Source organism: Cydia pomonella, chromosome 9, assembly GCF_033807575.1.
Source record: "Cydia pomonella isolate Wapato2018A chromosome 9, ilCydPomo1, whole genome shotgun sequence".
Classification (NCBI taxonomy): Eukaryota; Metazoa; Arthropoda; class Insecta; order Lepidoptera; family Tortricidae; genus Cydia; species Cydia pomonella.
This window is the reverse complement of record NC_084711.1, coordinates 21,287,383-21,309,079: the sequence shown is the minus strand read 5'-3', so window position 1 is coordinate 21,309,079 and position 21,697 is coordinate 21,287,383. Positions and strand designations below refer to the sequence as shown.

The 21,697-nt window shown below is 39.9% G+C and overlaps 1 protein-coding gene across 1 annotated transcript in view; it reads left to right on the top strand.

Moving 5' to 3' along the window:
* LOC133520943 (brahma-associated protein of 60 kDa) overlaps nucleotides 1-21,697 on the top strand; it is a 33,169-nt gene extending 11,472 nt beyond the window's left edge. The window contains exons 5-11 of the mRNA XM_061855659.1: nucleotides 3,607-3,735; nucleotides 5,431-5,604; nucleotides 12,200-12,280; nucleotides 14,807-14,926; nucleotides 17,296-17,391; nucleotides 18,300-18,410; nucleotides 21,469-21,697. Of these exons, the coding sequence (XP_061711643.1) occupies nucleotides 3,607-3,735; nucleotides 5,431-5,604; nucleotides 12,200-12,280; nucleotides 14,807-14,926; nucleotides 17,296-17,391; nucleotides 18,300-18,410; nucleotides 21,469-21,630 (873 nt within the window). The 3' untranslated portion in view covers nucleotides 21,631-21,697. The remainder of the gene's footprint in view (nucleotides 1-3,606; nucleotides 3,736-5,430; nucleotides 5,605-12,199; nucleotides 12,281-14,806; nucleotides 14,927-17,295; nucleotides 17,392-18,299; nucleotides 18,411-21,468) is intronic.

Here is a 21,697-nt window from a genome sequence, read left to right as displayed (position 1 = left end):
TTATCCTGCGCTGCCCGATGCAAGTTGTTTTTGTTGTTATCACATAATATTGTTTTTCATTTTTATATTATACTGTATCTATTAATTACCATATACTTAGGTAAAAACTGCAAAAAAGAATGATGTCCCTGCTTCGGTCGTCGTCGTACAGTCAAGTGCAAAAATATCTATCGAAAGAATCGTCTCATAAATATGGTACTACGCTCTTACTACACTGGAATAAGATGCTATGGGACATATTTTTGAGTAAGATGTGTACACCCATATTTTTACACTTGACTGTACCTATCCGTTTTTGTAAGTAGGTATAAATATATGGCTAAACTACAATCTATTTAACTTGTAGTACGATGGGGCTAAACTTAGAACGTATCGCAATGACAATCTGGGTAAAGTATGTTGGGGTAATGCCGGACAATTTTGGGACCAATTGAGAGAACTCGTGAGAAAATGTTTTTTCGAGATCTCAGCACGTGACAGATTCTTGAAGTACGGAGCGAATCGTTAAATAATAACCGTAGATTCATTCGTATTCGTAGGTCCGGTGTCTACCCTTCTCCAATGTATATAAATTACATTACAGCCACCAATAATTACAAACTTAAAAGTGGTCAACGAAAGTTTTTTTTTCGTATTATTGTATCCGATCTTAACCCTGATACAAAAATTGGTAAAATTGTGGCTCTCAAACTTTGATACCTATGTCATAAGGCAATTTGATAAGTAAACAATGTGCTAAGAAACCTCTTATTGTAAGATTTACCCGAAGTAATAAAGTAAGAAAAACCACTAAAATAATAGATAGGTTTCGAAGTTTTGACAATTTAAGATCTCGTGAACTGTACAGGTTTAGTGAAAGTGTAAATGTATTGTTTATTGAAAGGAATGTACTGGAAGATATTAAGTACTTAAGTAGGAGGGACAAAAATCAAAATAAAAAGTAATCGTGCCCATTCATTTTTAATTAAGGTCGCCAAAAAAATAAGAATCAAACTTAGAAATCAAAAAGATTAAGTAGTTCTTTAAAAAGGTCAAGGTTTTTTTTTATACTACGTCGGTGGCAAACAAGCATACGGCCTGCCTGATGGTAAGCAGTATCCGTAGCCTATGTACGCCTGCAACTCCAGAGGAGCTACATGCGCGTTGCCGACCCTAACCCCCTCCCTCCCCTCGTTGAGCTCACTGAGAGCCCATCTTAAGAAAGAAGTATAGAAAATAACTAAAATTGCGATTTTGTTGGTATAATTTTGCAATTATGTATATATATATAGTTGATATACAATCTTTTTTTTTTATAAAATGTAAGGATCGTATGTAAAGAGTAAAGTAAATATATAGGAAAAGAGAGCCCTCTTGAAGCATTTTAAGGAAACTAATTTCGAAGCCCTATCTCTATTTTGTATCCTAAACTAGCTATGTATGTATGCGTGCACATCTACATATGCATCCGTATGTGTAGGTACTTTATTGCGAAAAATTGCTCATTTGCTATCTATTTTACTCGATTTTGTTATACAATTCAACATGTATCATCTTCCTTATACAATATAAATACTCTTTATTTCACACCTCAATAAAAGAAAACAGAAACATAAGGACAGGTAAACAACATGCGGTCTTATCGCTAAAAAGCGATCTCTTCCAGGCAACCTTTGGGTTGCGGAAATTAAAAAAATTACATTGTCAGTAAGTAGGTGTACATACACATACAATATACAAACATACAAAAAAGACTGCCAGAATCTCTTCCTTTTGATTTACCGTCGCGCTGGTAGTGGTACTGGATAAAAATAATGGTACGAAAGTGTGATTAAGAAAACAATAATTGTGATAATTAAGTAGGTCAGTAGGTAAATTGAAGAAAATTTAAAGTTTGACAATCACTGCTGTTTTTGAAATAGGTAAAGATCGGATTGTTTCTTTCCGATCTTTACCTGGAAGGGTCAAGATCAGATAGCGGTCTACAGCAGTGCTAAGTCTGTTAACACAATTACAAAAACAAACACAGTTTCATCACAATACGCAAAATAAATTACAGGTCGAAGATCGGATAGAAGAAAGAATTCGCGAAATTTACCTTGCTCTCTGTGATTGCGCATAGCACAAGCCCGACTCCCTGAGCGACGCGGGAACACTGGCAGTCGAGGCGCAATGAAATGGCGTCTTACACAATGTTGCCAATATTAAAAAATAAAGCCAAATTAGGGAGAAATGAATGTCCTACGTTCTTCACCCGCATCCGGTATTTACCCAACATACCTTAATCGTTGAACCGCCGCATTTCAAAATGGCCCTTATTTTGATATCGGCTAGCCGTAATGTAATACGGCGGATTATACAATACGACTGCGATACTTATATGTATATAAATCCCCTTGTCAATGTAATTTCATTTAATTTGCTATCTAGTGGCAAACATCAATGTAGTTATCTTTTACTTGTGACGCACAAGTATGAGCAATGTAAAATACCATATTTCTAAAAAAAATTAACTTGTTTATTGTGATTATACGTAGTAAAAGAAAATGTGATTATTAAATTATAATACGAAAGGTGGTCAAATCGCAAAATGCTGTCGTTTTATTTAAAATAATGAAATAATTAGACCAGTTCCGAAAGTACCGGGATATCCCGGTTCTTTAAAACAGTACCGGTTCTGCAATCCCTAATAAGGATGTTATGCCCATCACTATTCCTTCTGTGTACGTATATTTAGAAACTGTCTCCGCCTCCAATTCGTGCGATAAGGACAACTGCAGCTCGGACCGAAATTCACACGCAAAAAACTCAAAAATCGAGGTTTCGCTCTCGACTGTTTCCTCCTCCAATTCACAACCAATCATTATGAAATTTTGGAAATTGCAAGAGGAAGAAATAATCTATGCCGCTATGTTTTGATTTTTTGGATATTTGTTGTCATATTTGTATACTGTGCCTTTTTTTACAGCCAATTCAATTAAGCCGTTTTTGCGATTTTCTAGGCGCTGTAATTTTCTTCAAAATAAAATAATCCAAAAAAGCAAAACATAGCGGCACAGATATTGATGATATTGATCTTATTTGAAAAAATCATTGCTCTAGGTTAAAAATCCAGGGAGGAAACAGTCGAGAGCGTTTGTATGGAAAAATCACAACTAGGAATTCCTCTTAACTTGCCCTGTTAGTGTGGATCAAATCATGGAAGAAAAATTTCACCCACTTTCCGATTTCCGATTGTTCTAAAAATTTGCATACATACTCGTATGATCTGATAATGGAGACAGGAGGTAGCTATAGGAACTCTGTGATAAAACAACGCAACCTAATTGTGTTTGGGGTTTGTAGAATTGTCTCGATGAGTATTAGTTGCCTGTGGTAAGAAATGTACAGTCATTGATAAAAGCTTGTACCAAAAATGAAATTTTGTCAACTACTTATTCTTTCTACAACACTCAGTCGTGATATGTATATAATGTAATATTCCTATGCATAACTGTGTCCCTCTTGTTAATTTTTTTTATAATGTCTATATCAATTTTGCATCCGACATACTCAGCATCCTGCTGCATCTGCTATGAGTATCTTCTCTTTCCGCACAGACTCTAACTTCCATTTCTGGGTTGCCAGGTGAAACGCAAATTCTCATCATTCTTCAAGTCATTGGTGATTGAACTGGACAAGGAGCTGTACGGCCCCGACAACCACTTGGTGGAGTGGCACCGCACCCTCACCACGCAGGAAACTGACGGATTCCAGGTACGTCATGACGTCAGTCATGAGTCGAGAACTCTTTACTTTTACTAATTTAAAGTAATGTATTATTTTAGCTTACCAAGTTTTCTGGCATTGGTGGCTTGTCGGTAAGAGCGTACGACTTGCAATCCGGAGTTCGCGGGCTCAAACCCCGGCTCGTACTAATGGAAAAGATCCTGAGGAAACCGGACTAGTCCCAATAAGGTCTTTACCCTCTAGGTTGAAAGGAGATGGCAGTCGCTTTCGTAAAAACTAGGCTTACGCCAATTCTTAGGATTAGTTGCCAAGCGGACCCCGATGAGCCGTGGCAAAATTGCGGGACTGCGGGAAGATGATGATAAAGATCGTTGCGCCCTTGCAGGGTACATATTATGTTATATGATAGCAATAAATGCTTTATTTTGTAACGACAATAGTACATTACTATAGAGGACGGGAAACGAAGGGTTGCAGGCCAAGTAGATATAGACGGCCGAGCGTAGCGAGGTCGGCTAGGGATACGCGGCCGGCAACCCCGTTTCTCGCCGAGATTTGTATAGTGCTTTTCTCAAACTTGCAATGAACTAATTTAAAAAAAATAGGATGATGATGATGATGATTGTTATTATTACTTTCGGGTTATTAAAAGGGGAACGAAAATTAGATTATTTTTACGCCACGACGCACGGTTTAGGAGATACAGCAAAGATTTCTGCATTACTGAAAAAAAAAACTTTATGGGGCTGTATCTCCTAATCCGTGCGTCGTAGCGCAAAAATAATGAAATTTTTGTTCCCCTTTGAGTCCCCGAATTAATATTTAACTAACACAAAAAAGAAGAAAAAAAACACAAAAAGGACAAAAAAAGAAAAAAAACATAATGTCACAATTTTGCTTATAGGTTTTTATGGTTGAATGCCAAGACGTGCATAATTTGACGTTTAAAAACAAAAGAAGGTTGCCTTACAGGCCTAGGTGTGTAAGGCTGTATGAAATTCCTTTACATATCATCATCACTCATCGCACCTGATATGTAGTATTTCCGGACCTAATTTGAAGTAAGTCATGTCAACATTTCATTACAAGTTTGAGAAAAAAATATTACTAAAGATTTATTAGAAGATTTTGCGGTAGCAGAATAACAGCGTCCATTGCTAGAAGTCTTTACGGCCGCTGTGGCCCAGACATTACCTACATTTTCTTTGGCCAGACATTAGCTGAGCCACTTTCCCTTTCAGTTAGTTTGTAAGCATTCTTGTGTACCTTTATTATGTACAGTCAGCATCAAAAGTAGCTAATCAAACAAGGTTTCAAAATTATCTACCATTCTGTAACAGCCAAAAGTTGACGGTTCTGTAAAGTAGAACAACAGACTGTAAAAGATATACTTTTGAAGGTGAATTTTAGAGATTTATCTATATTTGGAAAAGTTATCCGGGATATCAGATGATTTTGGCACGTTGTTCCATCCGCTACTATTGATGCTGACTGTACCTAAGTTTAAACTTTTTGAATAAACGTCTTCATTATTATTAAGAGAGTAATTTACATTTATATGTAATAGTTTTCTTAATAACATAGGAAGCTTTAGGCCAATTTTAAGTTCATTTATAAAAGGCTGTTTGTTTTCTAAAAAATATATATATATTAAGTCCCTGCAATCAAGAACTGACTTTTACTTGTAAGTATTATTTTAGCTCACCGCATATTCAATGGCAGGTGAAGCGGCCCGGCTACAAGAACGTGCGCTGCACCATCCTGCTGCTGCTGGACTACCAGCCGCTGCAGTTCAAGCTGGACGGGCGCCTGGCGCGCCTGCTCGGCGTGCACACGCAGACCAGGCCCGTCATCGTCAACGCGCTGTGGCAGTACGTCAAGACGCATCGTCTGCAGGTACGTCAAGACGCATCCTCTGCAGGTACGTCAAGACGCATCGTCTGCAGGTACGTCAAGACGCTTCGTCTGCAGGTACGTCAAGACGCATATTCTGTAGGTACGTCAAGACGCATCGTCTGCTGGTACGTCAAGACGCATGGTCTGCAGGTACGTCAAGACGCATCCTCTGCAGGTACGTCAAGACGCATCGTCTGCAGGTACGTCAAGACGCATCGTCTGCAGGTACGTCAAGACGCATCGTCTGCAGGTACGTCAAGACGCATCGTCTGCAGGTACGTCAAGACGCATCCTCTGCAGGTACGTCAAGACGCATCGTCTGCAGGTACGTCAAGACGCATCGCCTGCAGGTACGTCAGGACGCATCGTCTGCAGGTACGTCAAGACGCATCGTCTGCAGGTACGTCAAGACGCATCGTCTGCAGGTACGTCAAGACGCATCGTCTGCAGGTACGTCAAGACGCATATTCTGCAGGTACGTCAAGACGCATCGTCTGCTGGTACGTCAAGACGCATCGTCTGCAGGTACGTCAAGACGCATCGTCTGCGGTCCTATGCTAATCACCGTATTCGCCCGTATTGGATTTTCACACTGTATACTTACCCTCTTATTCATAAACGTCTATTAAAGTTAACAAGCCGCTAATAATCGTTTGTCCCTTTCCGACGTATTGATATTATGGAAAGGGAGAAACGATTATTAGCGGCTTGTTAACTTTAGTAGACGTTTATGAATAAGGGGGTTATTCTTTATCTCATTGTAGTCATGTTCATAATACAGTAAGGTGTTACTAGCATAAACGATAGTTTACGGTAGGTCATAAGTTCTGTCGCAAAGGTTTTTAAATAGCAGCCTCAAAAGGATTGCATTACGTTTTACCTAAAATACTTTTTTTTAATTCATTTTTTTAAATTAACAATGCCATTTAGTTTCCTTAAAAAAAAACAATAAAAACCCTGTGTGGCGGTGTGTGTGGCGACCGGTCTGGCCTAGTGGGTAGTGACCCTGCCTATGAAGCCGATGGTCCCGGGTTCAAATACTGGTAAGGGCATTTATTCGTGTGATGAGCATGGATATTTGTTCCTGAGTCATGGGTGTTTTCTATGTATTTATAAATATTTATATATTATATATATCGTTGTCTAAGTACCCTCAACTCAAGCCTTATTGAGCTTACTGTGGGACTTAATCAATTTGTGTAACAATGTCCTATAATTATTTTTTTTTACTGTGTAAAGAAGTATTTAAAATTATTAAAATATATTGTAGCACCGCCCTAACCTACAATTCCACACAGACGTGTAGACACACCTTCACCATACACACGTCTGTGAACCCCTTAATCTTCATACACTCACCATTCATCACATTCACTCTAAATCAATCACTCAATCACCTCGCGTGCGCCATATCAATAGTTCGTTTCCGGCATGCGTTTGAGATGCAACGTGCGCGCGACCTCATAGTTTTCCCAGTGAGTGTTCTTTTCCCTTACGGCTGTTTTCGCGTAAAACACAGGACCCTTATTAACCGTCCCCGGTTATACGTGGCGCCCAGCGTTCGGATTGTGTTGTGAGATAGTGTAGTGAGTGGAAATCGCGTGCGAGATGCCACCCAAAAAAGACATGGCTGCCGCTGATCTTAATACCGAAAGCGGTGCGAAGATTAAAACATCTTCGACGTCAACTACACCGGAGCCATCTTTTAATTTGACGATGCCACAAGAATACCTAACTATGTTGTTGCAACAAATGCAACAATCACACAACGAATTGTGTGAGAAGTTAGTGACGGCGACTCAGGCTACAACGCATCAACGTGACAGACATTTTGCCGGTTGCAAACTCAGCTTTAGCGGAGCTGAAGAATCCGTTGAAGACGCCTTAGAGGTTTTTATCGATGGTATTCAGACATACAAAGATTGTGCTAATATATCCGATGAAAATGCATTACGCGGATTCTCATTTTTATTCACCGGTCTCGCGGCAACGTGGTGGAATGGTGTTCGTAAAAACGTCAAAACGTGGAACGAGGCCATTGCCGACCTACAACATGCATTTGGCAAACGGAAAGCACCTTTCCTCATATTTCGAGAGATATTTCGAGAAGAACAAAGTGACGAAAAGACAGAAATTTTTATATGTAAAACTCGTGCATTGATAGCTCAGCTGCCATATTCGTTAGAGGAAACCATTCAAATCGACATTGTCTATGGCTTGTTAAACCGGCGGATCCGGAAACGAGTCCCTCGCGAAAGCGTCACATCGTTCAACGATCTACTACGGAAAACTCGATCGGTCGAAGATTCATTGGCCGAAATGAACGAGACGAATGGAACGACGTCCGCGAATGTGCCAAACGTCAACGTCAACGCTGTCAATGGCCGATCTGTCACTCGTCATGTAGGAAATAACGTTAACGACCGAAATCCCGAAAATAAGTCAACAAATACCACGTTTTCCGATAGTAAACAATTAAAACAAAAAACCTTTACGCGACAAAGTGCTGCAAGCGAAAATAAAGTGCCGAACGATACGAACTCTAGTACGAAACCAAGTCGTTTTTGTAATTATTGCAAGTTATTCGGACATAATAAAGATAATTGCAAATGGCTACTCGCGAAACGTTCTGATACGGCGGTTACTCCTACCGACAATAGTGACATTGCAAAAAGTGAAAAGTTCTCGTGTTACGGATGTGGAACCCCCGGCGTGATACGCGCCAACTGCCCGCGATGCAAGCAAGACTCCGGCGCTGCGGGGAGCGGCACGAGTGTTGCATTCTGCGCATTCTCTACGGAAGATCCATCTGCTACGACGGAGGCTACGACGCCTGTCGATATGTGCGCGCGCGAGATATACACACACACAGATACACTTACACTTACACCAAGCGACTACCTTCTACTGAGACAACAAGCTGACAGGCCACGACCTATTCTTCCCATTACCGTCTGTGGACGCGAAGGTCGTGCAGTCGTCGACACGGGCGCGAAGAGGAGTGTTGCAGGTGAAAGTCTATACAAATTAATGAAGAACTGGTAAGTCATTTACCCCTTCCACTTTAAATATTAAGTATGCTAAAGGTCGATCCGTAGTAGAAGAGATACTCTCCATAGACACTATTGTTGTCTTAAAAAGTAAACCTATACCTATGAGTTTTATAATCTTCCCCGACGCTACTGATAATGAAACTTTGTTAGGTATGGATTTCATATTCAGATCAGGACTGAAGACTGATTTTGATAACCATACCTGGAGCTTTAGAGGTGAACCGGACATTCAGTATGAACTGCAGTATGAAGATGAAACAGTAGCCATAGCTGCATGCAAACCTATTGAGACATCTCAGGCACTTCGTGATAATGAAGGCACTACACTCAATAGTGAACAACGGGACAAGTTGTCTTCACTCCTTGATCGTTATCGGGATACTTTCAATCTAGGGGGAGAACCAACTACTTATGCCGTCCATCATATTGAGTTGATCAATAAAAATATACAGCCAATCTCTGTGCCACCTTACAGATTACCAGAACCTAAGAAAGAAGCTCTGCGAGTGGAACTGGAGAAGATGCTGGAAGATGATATCATTGAGGAGTGCGAATCTCCATGGTCTGCTCCTGTAGTACTGGTACCAAAGAGAGACAACAGCATAAGAGTTTGCATTGACTACAGAAAGCTGAATGCGGTAACCAAGCCCGATCGATACCCACTACCAAGAGTAGATGACATTTTACATGGAACCGGCAAGTTTAAATACATATCCGCTTTGGACCTTCGTGCTGGATATTGGCAAGTACCAGTGGCAGTAGAAGATCGTGATAAAACTTCATTTGTGACTCCACTCGGGATGTACCGCTTCAAGCGGATGCCAATGGGTCTCCGAAACTCTGGATCGACATTCCAAAGACTAGTGGACAGATTTCGTTCCAACCTCCCCAAAGTGACAATACTGGCCTACCTTGATGATGTCCTGATCCTCTCAGACAGTTTTGAGAAACACCTCGAAGATATTGAGGCTGTATTTCAGAGACTCAAACTGTTCAAGCTGCGTGTGAACAGAGAAAAGAGCACATTTGCATGTGAATCGGTGAAATACCTCTGACACATTCTGTCAGCTGATGGAATACAACCTGATAGTGAGAAAACTAAGGCCGTCAACGAGATGAAGGAACCACACAATGACAAACATTTGATGAAGACCTTCATCCAGACTTGCTCCTGGTTTCGGAAATTCATACCAGATTTCGCCAAGATAGCAAGACCACTAACAATGTTACTAAAAAAGAACCAGAACTGGATCTGGGGAGAAGATCAAGTCAACGCGTTCAAGGAGTTGAAAAAACGTCTGGCATCTGCCCCAATCTTACGGCAGGTTGATTATACTTTGCGTTTTATTCTCAGAGTTGATGCGAGTGCATACGCCTTAGGAGCGGTCCTGCTTCAAGGAGAAGGCTACGACGAGCGACCTGTAGAATATGCGAGCAGACTACTTACGAGCGCCGAACGGAATTACACGACCACAGAACGTGAAGCTCTAGCAGCCGTGTGGGCCCTTGACAAGTTCCGTGGGTATATTGAAGGCTCAGAAGTTGTCCTCGTCACTGATCACCAACCTTTACGATGGATTTTAACCCTCAAGACGCCTACAGGGCGCCTCGCGCGATGGGCTCTGAAGATACAGGCTTACAACTTGAAAATCGAGTACCAACCCGGAAGCAAGAATGTTGTTGCTGACACCCTGAGCAGACCTGTGTGTGATGATATTACTAAAGATGCCTGTAACCTATGCACCGTCATAGTAGATATACCACACATGTCACCTACAGACCTACGGAGCGCACAAGCAGAGGACCCAGAAATCTGGAAGATTGCCAGGGACTTTGAAAACGACAACATAGAGGCTGCTACACGCTGGACTGAGAGAGGCTACTATATGTCACAGGGAGTGCTATACCACTTTAACCCTGACGTCGAGAGTGACGACCCTCAGCTAGTCATACCACAGTCCATGAGAAAGGAGATCCTAAAGGAACTACATGATGCTCCTACATCCGGACACATGGGAGTTGAAAGAACATACCAGCGAGTAAGTAAAAGGTATTACTTCCCCGGTATGAAGAGATATATCACAGAATATGTACGAGATTGTAATGAGTGCCAGCGCTACAAACCATCCAACTTGAAGCCTGCAGGGTTACTGCAGACCCCTGTACCAGCTCAGAGATTTGAGGTTCTCGCAATGGACCTATTTGGGCCTTTACCTACTGGGGAAAAAGAAGAACGATGGATTTTCATTATAGAGGATACTGCGACTAAGTGGGTTGAGCTCTTCCCATTGACTACAGCAACAGCAGAAGCTTGCGCCAGAACCCTGGTTGAAGAAGTCTTCCTCAGATATGGATTTCCCAGGAGAGTGATATCTGACAATGGCGTGCAGTTTGTGTCCCAGGTCATGCAGAAAGTTATGCACACCTTAGGAGTTCAGCAGAATCTGATACCTCTTTACCATCCAGAAGCAAACCCAGTAGAGAGAAAGAACAGAGACCTCAAGAGTCAACTTGCCATCATAGTTGAGGGGAACCACACCAAGTGGCCGAGTGCCCTACCTGCTGTACGCTTTGCCATGAATAGTGCTGTCACCCAAAGCACCGCAAAGTCGCCTGCTTACCTCGCCTTCGGGAGAGAGATGCGATCACCCATAGAGAATAAGCATGATCTACGGGCAGTTATCCAAGCTGAGAATTTTATACCCCAGATAACGCCCTACCTGTTGAGACTCAGTGACAACCTCACCGAAGCCCAAGAACACAATCTCCAACAACAGGATCGCAGAAAGATCTATGCAGACCAAAGGCGTAGACCTCATGAAAATTTTAACATTGGAGACAAGGTCCTCTTGAAAACACACGTTTTAAGTAACCAAACAAAAGGCATAACTAGCAAATTTGCACCCCGACGTGACGGACCATACATTATATCAAAGGTAGTCAGCCCGACTACCTACTTAATAACAAACAATGGTGAAACTGTTGGTAAATATCATGTATCAGACTTGACAACATACCATCAGAAGAGTGGTGATGAACCTGCAGAACCCGTCATGCCACAAAGGAAGAGAGGTAGACCGCCCAAGCGCACACCTGTTACTCCTACTCCACCTGCTGCTGGTGAGAAGAAGAGAGGAAGACCACGCAAGAAGCAACCTGCGAGTCGGCCCATGGGCGAGGACGTCCCCATGGCCCGAAGGGGGAGCCTGTAGCACCGCCCTAACCTACAATTCCACACAGACGTGTAGACACACCTTCACCATACACACGTCTGTGAACCCCTTAATCTTCATACACTCACCATTCATCACATTCACTCTAAATCAATCACTCAATCACCTCGCGTGCGCCATATCAATAGTTCGTTTCCGGCATGCGTTTGAGATGCAACGTGCGCGCGACCTCATAGTTTTCCCAGTGAGTGTTCTTTTCCCTTACGGCTGTTTTCGCGTAAAACACAGGACCCTTATTAACCGTCCCCGGTTATAATATTAAATTAAATGATTTTGTTTAAAAAAATCTAAATCTAATATTGTATGCAGGATCCTCATGAACGTGAATGGGTCGTCTGCGACAAATACCTGGAGCAGATCTTCGGCTGTGCACGTATGAAGCTTGCTGAGGTAAGTATACGTGTATTTTATTTCTAAAGGTGGCCCCACATTTAGTTAGGCGATATACTCCTTTCCCAGGCATAGTGCGATTTATCGACCACATATGCGCCAATAGAATTTCAACCTTAGCAATCCGATTTAAAGTTCAAATTAGTTTTTTTTTTTTAATAATTGTAATATCATTTTATTGCCCAAATGTATATCATTTATATAGTTATATTGACTAACTAAACTAAAATATAATATTACAAAATTAAAACTAAAATTGAACCTAGAAATAAAATAAAATCATCTACTATAAAATATACTTACCTACAACAAAAAAAAAAAACAATTATAAAGAGAATACCCCTTCTAACAGGTCTGTTTGCGGCATGGACCCCATGATACTGGCGGCATTACCTCTCTGTAAATTAGATTGGATTTTTGGGAAACGTGGCTTGCCTTCAAATGAATTAGTCGGATAATAGATTAGTTGGAATATATTGGCATTTTTTTGGGAAAACCTATAGTTCGTGTTATCCACGATGACGCGCCAAATTTGTCAAATCTAACCTTTAATTACATGGCTATAGTAGTCAAGACAGGCGTCTTCGTGAGTGACACGATCTATAGCTTGTGCGGCCTGGAAAAAGGGTACTTGTAATAGGAAGGCTCGCTAACTTCGCGCGTGTTTTACTTGGTTATTTATAATTATCAATTATAACTTAATGTACTATAGTTATATTATTGGTACTATTCTATAGTCTGTATCTTTAGGTATTTAAAAAAAGGTAAACAAAATCTACCCTCAAATGGCTCCTTAAGGCAGTTGAGGGTAGATGAAAACATTACATGATCAAATAATGTAGGTTTAAAGTCAGTGTTCAGTGACAGATCCAGGCGGTTTTGTATTTGGTTGGTTAACCGATAAATATTAAAACTACCCGAAAATGTACAAATTGTTTGTTTACCTTTTTTTAAATACCTAAAGACACAGACTATAGTGAATCATTTCAAGAAAGTTCAGTTAGTAATTTTTCATTTTTCTTTCAACTTAAGACGTTTTTGATTGTTCATACACTTCCTATGATCTTCTATGTGCGATATCTCACTAGTGAGAGACAGTGCCTTAACCCTTTTCAAGGCATAGTACGATTTATCGACTAGAATAGAATTTCAACTTTAGCCATCCGATTTAAGGTTCAAATTAGATTGCACTTTCGGGAAATGTGACTTGTCTTCTAATTAATCATCAAAGCTGGATTTATTGGAATATATTTGATTTTTTTGGGAAAACCTTGTAGATTGGTGCGGCCTGGAAAAGGGGTAATCAAAGAGTAAAGAGTTAGTTTATGAGATAATCATAAAAGGGCTATAGGTCAAAATGGTCCAAAAACCAACAGAGTTGAGAATTAGGACCTTAGATAGCAGCGGCGGATCGTTCAAAGAACTCGATTCCCACTGGCTTGTCTAATTTCAGACTTTCATGATCGATTTATGGAGAAAAGGAAAGCAAAATTAGCTCCGGGTTCACTATGAATATTTGTGACGCGCCACCACTGTTAGATAGGTCTATGAACTTAATTTCGTTCTATGGGCACCAAGCGGAATTCCATCGCAGAACTGAGATATTGGCAAAATCTTCACTCTTATTACCTGGTCAATAGAGTCCAAGTAAGTAGTAATTAATTGCTGCGGAGTAGATGTTCGCGCGCGGGTGGTCTCTATTGCCTAGGCAATAAGGGTAACGACATTTTGATTAAAATACCAATACAGAAAACAGCAGCCAAATAACACTAGACCCTACTCATAGTGTTGTGTTCCTGCCGGTGAGTAAGGTTGCCAGAGCTCAACGAGGGGCGGGTTTAGGGTCGGCAACGCGCATGTAACTCCTCTGGAGTTGCAGGCGTACATAGGCTACGGAGACTGCTTACCATCAGGCGGGCCGTATGCTTGTTTGCCACCGACGTAGTATTAAAAAAAAAACTCAGTTCTGCAATGAAATTTCGATTGGTGCTCCAATAGTAAGGTATGTCCATGTTATCTTATACCTTTAAACGAGCAATTCTTGTATATATATATAAATATATATATTTCTGTGATCTCGGAAACGCCTCTAACGATTTCGCTGAAATTTGGTATATGGGGGTTTTTGGGGGTATACAATCTATCTAGATTAGTCTTATGTTTGGGAAAACGCGTGTTTTCGAGTTTTCATGCGTTTTTCTTTCGACGCAGAATATGGTCGCTAATTTCGTGTTGCCGGCCACTGTCCGTCTGGTCCAGCGGGTTAAGACGCGGACTGCTAAACGAGTGTTACGGGTTCGAATCTCGCCCGGTGACTAACTTTTGTTTTTTTTTATATGTTCAAGTTTATATATAATTTTTTAATTTTTATTGTTTTAGACAAGTTTAATTTAGTAAAAAAATATAGTTAAGATTATCACCTATAGACCACCATATTACAATAAATAGTTATAACCGAGCAAAGCTCGGTCGCCCAGGTACTGCAAAAACTGAAAACAGCTCACCCCCGCCGGTCCGGCCCCGCAGGTCCCGGGCCGCCTGGCCGCGCTGCTGCACGCGCCGGACCCCATCGTCATCAACCACGTCATCGGCGTCGAGGCGCCGCACGACGCCAAGCAGACCGCCTGCTACGACATCGACGTCGAGGTACGAGTACAGACACTAACGACCGCTTAACCAATTTAAATAAATAAAATAAATAAATATTATAGGACATTATTACACAAATTGACTAAGCCCCACAGTAAGCTCAATAAGGCTTGTATTGAGGGTACTTAGACAACGATATATATAATATATAAATATTTATAAATACTTAAATACATAGAAGACACCCATGACTCGGGAACAAATATCCATGCTCATCACACGAATACATGCCCTTACCAGGATTTGAACCCGGGACCATCAGCTTCGTAGGCAGGGTCACTACCCACTAGGCCAAACCGGTCGTCAATTTAACACATATCTGTGCGCACTGTGCGGTTTAAGAGGAACTTCCTCCCGCGCACGCTCCGGTTGTGGAATGAGCTACCTGCCGAGGTTTTCCCGAGGGTCTACAGTATGAGGTTCTTCAGAAAAGGAGTGTACAGATTTTTAAAGGGTCGGCAACGCGCATGTAACACCTCTGGAGTTGCAGGCGTCCATAGGCTACGGTGACTGCTTACCATCAGGCGGGCCGTATGCTTGCTTGCCACCGTCGTGGTATAAAAAAAAATTTCTCATTTCATTTATTTATTGCAGTCATGAACATAGTTACATAATAAGGTGTTACAATTAATTTAGTCAATTCATGACACCCTGTTAGGGCAACTAAATATCTAATACCTATTAAAAAATTTCATCATAATGTCTCGTGTATATAAAAATCGAATAATAATAATAACATTATAATAGTAAATAAAACAAAAAAATTAAATAACATTCCATATACAAATTTTGAGCTATTGTAAACGTAGATAAAAAAAAAATTAAAAAAAAACATTTCATACAATAATTCAAGGTTCAGTGTCACAATAAATATTTTATTTCGCCAGCTTTTCGTCATTTAAAAACTCCTCAATCGAGTAGTAGCAGCTATCTTATTCTATATATTTATTTATCTATTTATTTATCCAGAAAACTGTTTACATTTACATTTAAACATTATACAATTACATTACGATATATAGGACGACCGGTCTGGCCTCGTGGGTAGTGACCCTGCCTATGAAGCCGATGGTTCCGGGTTCAAATCCTGGTAAGGGCATTTATTCGTGTGATGAGCATGGATATTTGTTCCTGAGTCATGGGTGTTTTCTAAGTATTTATAAATATGTATATATTATATATATCGTTGTCGAAGTACCCTCAACACAAGCCTTATTGAGCTTACTGTGGGACTTAGTCAATTTGTGTAATGATGTCCTATAATATTTATGTATTTATATATTACATAATAAAATAAAATACAATTCAATGACATTATAAAATTGATATAACATATTATTTTAAACTAAAATTTAAATAAGGGCCTGCGTCCCGAGTCACCCCAAATCCCGTCACGATAGACGGGGGGGGCCTTTATTTATTTGTTCTAAACTTTATTGCACAATAAAAATACAAATGGCGGACTTAATGCCTTAAGGCATTCTCTACCAGTCAACCATAGGGCAAAACAGAAATTCTCAAAAATAATTCAGAATTTTGGACATTAATAACATTATTTACAATGTTACACAAATGATATTACTACATATATATATATATATATATATATATATATATATATATATATATATAATATAACTAAAATTAAAAGATATACTAATAAACAAATTAGTTATAAAAAGAATACCCCTTCTAAAGCCTCCGCCTGCGGCAAAGATCCCATAACGCTGGCCGCGTTACCTCTCTGTATTGCCAGGGATATACGCTGGGAGAGGTAAGCGCCAGCCCTATATGGTCTCCAGTGGCATCGATCAGCCGTGCCGACAGGGCCCCCATGAATGTTTTCATGTCCGCCGACCAAGGTCCCATTGTCTTGCAGGAAAGATGAGTATTTGCGGCGCTTGAGTAGTTGGGCCTGGTCGGTTATTTGGTATATATATATATACTTATATTTCTTAGATATATAGATAACTAAATAGTTGTGTAAGTTTTGATACTTACAAGTAAGCATTGTAAATTAATCTTTTAACTCAGTACTCAACTACTCACCTACTAAAATAAGTTTGTAAGTATAATGTATACTCATACAGTGTGTGTTAATATATTTTTTTAATTTTTTTATATTTTATTTCAAGAGAAAACTTTAAGTGGTAGGTATACATATTTTTTCGCCAAACTGTGGACAGTTTGTTGGCGAATAGTGCGCTCCAAAATAAGGCTAGCAATGTTGTGTCATACCTACTCACACAGTCACTCTGTAGGGTCTTGAGAAAGTTACTTAATTTAAGCTCAGGAATGCACCCTTAAAATTAACGGAAATAAAAAAAAAAACACGGTGTATATGTTGGGTATCGCTTATGTTACAGGTGGACGACACTCTGAAGTCCCAGATGAACAGCTTCCTGCTGAGCACGGCCAACCAGCAGGAGATCCAGGGCCTCGACGCCAAGATACATGAGACGGTACGCAATTCTGTACTAGTCTTTAGGCGTAGAAACAAAGAACAACTTCATCAGCAGGATATTTAAGGGCTTTTGATGTTATGATACACGAGATGGTATCGTCACGTCTGAAAATATCGATACGGACAAAGTGCCAAAAATATGTATAGATTACCTTAATAAATGAGCCATAAGGTGGTTTTTACATAATTTTGGCACTTCGATCGTGTCGATGTTTTCAGACGTGGCTTGTCTTGGAGCAATATAACTCTGTTTCGCCCGGTAAATTAAATTATTTTTCTTAAACTTGCTGTGAAATGTTGACATGACTTACTTCAAGTTAGGTCCGGAAATACTAGGTATCCGGTGCGATGAGAGATGTAAAGGAATTTCATACAGCCTTAACATCTAGGCCTGTAAAGCAACCTTTTTTTTTAAAAGGTGAAATTGTGACACAATGTCTTGGCATTCGATCATCAAATAGCAGTAGATTCGTAATTTGTTTTTAGCTGTGTGGAAAAGACCTACGATTTTTTTTTTATTCTATATTAAAATACATTTGACGACCGGTTTGGCCTAGTGGGTAGTGACCCTACCTACGAAGCTAATGGTCCCGGGTTCAAATCCTGGTAAGGGCATGTATTTGTGTGATGAGCATGGATATTTGTTCCTGAGTCATGGGTGTTTTATATGTATTTAAGTATTTATAAATATTTATATATTATATATATCGTTGTCTAAGTACCCTCAACACAAGCCTTATTGAGCTTACTGTGGGACTTAGTCAATTTGTGTAATAAAATGTCTTATAATATTTATTTATTTAAAAAAAATTAATATAATTTAGAAATTTACTGAGCTAAAACAAGTAAACAGAACAATGAAAAAAAAACAATACTTTTTAACGATTTTTCTTGTGTTAATCGCAGGTGGACACAATCAACCAGTTGAAAACGCACCGCGAGTTCTTCTTGTCGTTCAGCAAGGACCCGCAGCAGTTCGTGCATAAGTGGCTCGTCTCGCAGTCTCGGGATCTTAAGGTAACTTTAATTTAATAAGGGGGTAAATCGGTAAACATCTACATAGGACGGTAGATGATATCGCCATCTAGATCATAGATAAATATGTATAGAGTGCTCACTTCATACATCAGTTTTCTTACCTAAATTCGGGTTTATCAGTATCGCTACTTGACACTAGATGTCGCGACGAACGAAACATTTAATAATGCTCATAAATTTTCAGCTAATATAACCAGATTTACTGGAACTCTATTTTCAAGTTCTGCTTGTAATATTACTGCGGTACTGATAAATTAAGGCCTATACCCGAAAGGGGTCCTAACACTTTATTAGATTAGTATAGAATAGTATTTAGTTTAAAAATAGTTTGCGAAGTGGTTATAGAATAAAAAGGCTTTTTATTTTTATTTATTTTATTTTACTGATAAATTCGCTATTTGACGCTAGATGTCTATTACTAATCTATGATCTAAATGCAGACAGAGACATCTGTCGGCGAGGGGTGTAATTATCACCAATAAGACCGCGTTGCTCTGGAATGCTAGTAGAACTACTACTAGCGCCATCTGTTGACGAGTAGTTACAATATCGTCGGCTAATGTCCTAAACCTCTACTCTATTATTTGAATTCTGCACCGACTTTCAGTTTAATATAGTGTGGAAGTGTCACAATTAACGTCATTATTTTCATAGAATTTTGAAGTGCATAGTGTGTGTAGTGTGCCGCCACATTTAATCGACAATAATGGGGTTATTCCAGTGGGAATCACCAAGTTGTTACCAGTGGTAATTACTGGGAAAATCTTCGAGCAACACCGGCTTCCGACACGTCAGAAGGGAGGAGCCTAAGCGATATCTTACCGTACAAATCTTTCTTCCATTTTTTGCGGGCACGTGCACACAGTCGCACTTCTCACTCCCTACATACAAAATCCAATCTGTAATGACGACACAAATACATAGAAAATGACACACGTCAAAGACAAATCTTGCACACCGTATCTCTTTTCGTGTACGGACGAGTAACAACATGCACCGCAATAGGCACAGTTGTATCTATGCTTTGAGGGGAAATAGTATGATTGCAGTTTCCCTTCCCTGTGTTGCTCGAAGGGGAAAATAATTCCTACCTTTTACTAATGGTAACTACTGGGTAAAAAATCTCCCAATCTGAGTTGGTGGGAATTCTTTTCCCAGTGGTAAAATGTGGGGAATAAATTCCCGGTCGTTACCACTGGTAACAAATGGGAATAATCCCAATTATAAAAAAAATAAAAAGCATTTATTTCGAATTAAAACAAGAAATATTACTTTGCTAATCCGCGAGAAAATGACGTGTTAGTCAATCAGTGCTAACCCGTTATACTTACTTGCGTATTTTTACATGCAATTAATGTTCCCACCCTCCCACCGCAAAAATAAATACGCAAATAAATATAACAACCCACCACCAAAAGTACAAAACTCGACACGTGTTTCGCCTCTCTACGAGGCATCCTCAGGAGATGCTGGAGATGTTGACGGTCTGACACCCGACAACTGACTGAGCTGTCTAGAACGGTCGGCCATATTTATACCTTGACCAGTCCCCCTACTGTGCAAGTGTGAGTGAGATGGAAAAATTCGTAATAACGGCGATGACGCAACATTCAACTGTTCGTTAAGAATCATCCCCCTATTGTTGTACCTAATTATTTCCAACTGTTCCAGAACACTCAAACGCAATCCTTTCTCGCAAACATGTAAAATATCAAAAGAATGATTCTCAGGTAAAGCATGGCCACTGTCTATCAAGTGCTTCGCAAAATTTGACTTTTCTGGATGGTTGTGTCTGTATGACGCAACATGCTCCTTATACCTGGTAGTGAAATTACGGCCTGTTTGCCCCACATACACTTTATTACAATTATCACAAGTAAGCTTATAAAAAAAAAAAAAAAAAAAAATGCTTGTAATAAAGTGTATGTGGGGCAAACAGGCCGTAATTTCACTACCAGGTATAAGGAGCATGTTGCGTCATACAGACACAACCATCCAGAAAAGTCAAATTTTGCGAAGCACTTGATAGACAGTGGCCATGCTTTACCTGAGAATCATTCTTTTGATATTTTACATGTTTGCGAGAAAGGATTGCGTTTGAGTGTTCTGGAACAGTTGGAAATAATTAGGTACAACAATAGGGGGATGATTCTTAACGAACAGTTGAATGTTGCGTCATCGCCGTTATTACGAATTTTTCCATCTCACTCACACTTGCACAGTAGGGGGACTGGTCAAGGTATAAATATGGCCGACCGTTCTAGACAGCTCAGTCAGTTGTCGGGTGTCAGACCGTCAACATCTCCAGCATCTCCTGAGGATGCCTCGTAGAGAGGCGAAACACGTGTCGAGTTTTGTACTTTTGGTGGTGGGTTGTTATATTTATTTGCGTATTTATTTTTGCGGTGGGAGGGTGGGAACATTAATTGCATGTAAAAATACGCAAGTAAGTATAACGGGTTAGCACTGATTGACTAACACGTCATTTTCTCGCGGATTAGCAAAGTAATATTTCTTGTTTTAATTAGCATGGATTTCCGCAAAGTAACGCCTGATTCTATTAAGCATTTATTTCGGACAAGATCCATAATACAAAAACACAAAACAGCAAACAATCAAAATATTTACATATAAATTACAAAAAATAAAATTAAAATATGAATTAAATTAAATTAAAAAATACGGATAAATTAAATTAAAATTATCAAATAAATTAAATTAAAATTATCAATTGGGAGAATCAACTTTTTAGCGTCACTCGTTGCCATGGTTACGATTAGTTGTCCAGGGGACAAAAGTTCATTGAAATACTGATTTTATGGTACTTAAATGTATTAAACTTGCGTTTTTGTGGTCGTTATAACCAATGTCCATAATGGGCCCCCTACTAAGCATGTTAATAGAACGGCATACAACGTCTCTTCAAACAAACTGTGCCACTGTTGTCCCTTGGACAACGGGACAGGATAACAAAACAAAAAAAGTTGATTCACCCAATTACATTATATAATAATGCAATGTGACATTTACTTTGCAGACGATGAACGGCGGTGGCGGCAATCCCGAGGAGGAGCGGCGCTCGGAGTTCTACTCGCAGCCGTGGGCCGGCGAGGCCGTCGAGCGCTACCTGTCCGCGCGCCTCGCGCAGCGCCGCCAGCAACTCGACGCGGCGCTCACGCCACATCTCACTAGACTGTAAACTAGCCTATAGCTGTATTAAGACCACTGTACTAGATCTAATAAGAATAAACGATTTTGTAATCATG